General features: G+C 55.0%; 1 protein-coding gene across 1 annotated transcript in view; it reads right to left on the reverse strand.

Annotated features, from left to right (window-relative positions):
* Positions 1–1640, reverse strand: part of DNAAF9 (dynein axonemal assembly factor 9) — a 139879-nt gene that overhangs the window by 137990 nt on the left and 249 nt on the right. Inside the window, exon 2 of the mRNA XM_023737560.1 lies at positions 1440–1616. Within this exon, the coding sequence (XP_023593328.1) occupies positions 1440–1616 (177 nt within the window). The remainder of the gene's footprint in view (positions 1–1439; positions 1617–1640) is intronic.

Genomic DNA, 1640 nt, shown 5'->3' on the forward strand with positions numbered 1-1640 from the left:
GGCATCCCACTGAAGAGCCAACCAGCAGTTCAAACGCCATCACCTGTCAAATAAGAAGCAAATTAACCCTAACCTGCTGCAGTGGAGTTGATGAAGAAGCATATTAGGACTCCTGAATGCATGGTTTCATCAGTATCTAGCCCCATCTACCCTAACCTTTATTCATTCGACAAACGTGTATTAATTGCAGGCGGAGATTTGGAGAAATAAGACAGGAACAGGGTTCTAAGATTTAGTTCTCGCTTTCCATGAACTTGGTCTAGTTAAAAACAAAGCAAAAAACAGACTGGCTAACAAAAAGCTAAAATACAATGCCCTAAGTACCATAAAGAATATAGGTAAAGTCGTCCTAACATGTAAGTTGACAATCTCCTTTCAAGGTTAAAGTACCATACTTGCCTTACTAAGTGCCCAGAATAAAGAAAAAGCAAACAAAAGGCCTCTTTTGGTCTAATGACAGTTTAGCAAACCAAAGCTCATTTCTTTCCTTCTCTCTCTCCTTCCCTCTCAACGGTTTCCGCCGCAACCCCTCCATCATTCCAGCCTCCACATCCCGCTGGCAGCCACACACCACTTCCAATCGCAAACAATGCCCAGACTATCAAGGTCAGACCCAAAGGCACTGGGAGCAGAAATAGGAAACGGATCTTCCTACATCGATGAGGCGAAAGGGGACGGGGGTGGAGCCCTCCCCAGTACCCTCCCTATCCTGAAGCCACTGGAGGCTGTCTCTAGGATTAGGGGCCAGGCGCCCACCACTTTCGGGGGTTCTGTGCCTCTTTGCCATCTCCATCCAGATGGCTTTCTCTTCTGCGTCCCTAATGACCTCCACCTCCCCTTAACCTGAGCTCTCTATTATGAAGTGAGGGGGAGCCGCGAAGCAGGGTGGGGAAACGCGCAGTAGGGGAGCTGCTGTCGGGGTGTGGGGGTGGGGGGCATTCTTTAAGGAAGCCACAGTCAAGGGGGAAGCCTCTAGAGGGGATCTGCGGTAGGGGGTCTTTATAGGTAAGGCGTTTCTGGGGAAACTCACTCGGCGTTCTATACAGGGGATCTATTGTTGTGTGTATGGGGTCTCCATAGGTAGCCGTTTCTGGAAGAAACATATTATAGGGAAAGCAAGCGGGGTATCTATAGGAAAGCCACTGCGCTGGTTCGTTACAGGGAAATCTTTCCTGGGAAAAACGATCTATAGGGTGAAGATGTCATAGTAGGGGGTCTCTACAAGGGAGTCGTTGTGAGATGGTCTATAGAGAAGCCATTGTCGGAGTCTCTACAGAGGGCCCTGTTCCTGGGTTAACGTTCCCCAGAGAGCCGTTTCGGGGAGAACGGCCCGCGAGGAAGCCATGTCGGGCCACGCCCTGCGGCGAGAGGCGTCGCCGGACCCCGCCAGCCCGCAACCCCCGGCCCGGCCGCCCCTCTTCGGCCCGGGCCCTGCGTACCTGATGAAGGGCGACCCGCGGCTGGAGCCGCCGGGGGGCCGCAGGCGAGGCATCCCCAGCCCGCGCGGGGGGTACACGTCCATGGCGGCGGGCAGTGGAGAACGACCGTGCGGCTGCGAGGGGCGCTCAGGCCGGCCGGCTGCTCCAGGACCGCTGCAGCCGGGCGGGGCGGCAGGGCTGAGCGGGTGCGCGGGGGGAGGG

The sequence above is a fragment of the Trichechus manatus genome, unplaced genomic scaffold (assembly GCF_000243295.1).
Source record: "Trichechus manatus latirostris isolate Lorelei unplaced genomic scaffold, TriManLat1.0 scaffold00104, whole genome shotgun sequence".
NCBI classification, from domain to species: domain Eukaryota; kingdom Metazoa; phylum Chordata; class Mammalia; order Sirenia; family Trichechidae; genus Trichechus; species Trichechus manatus.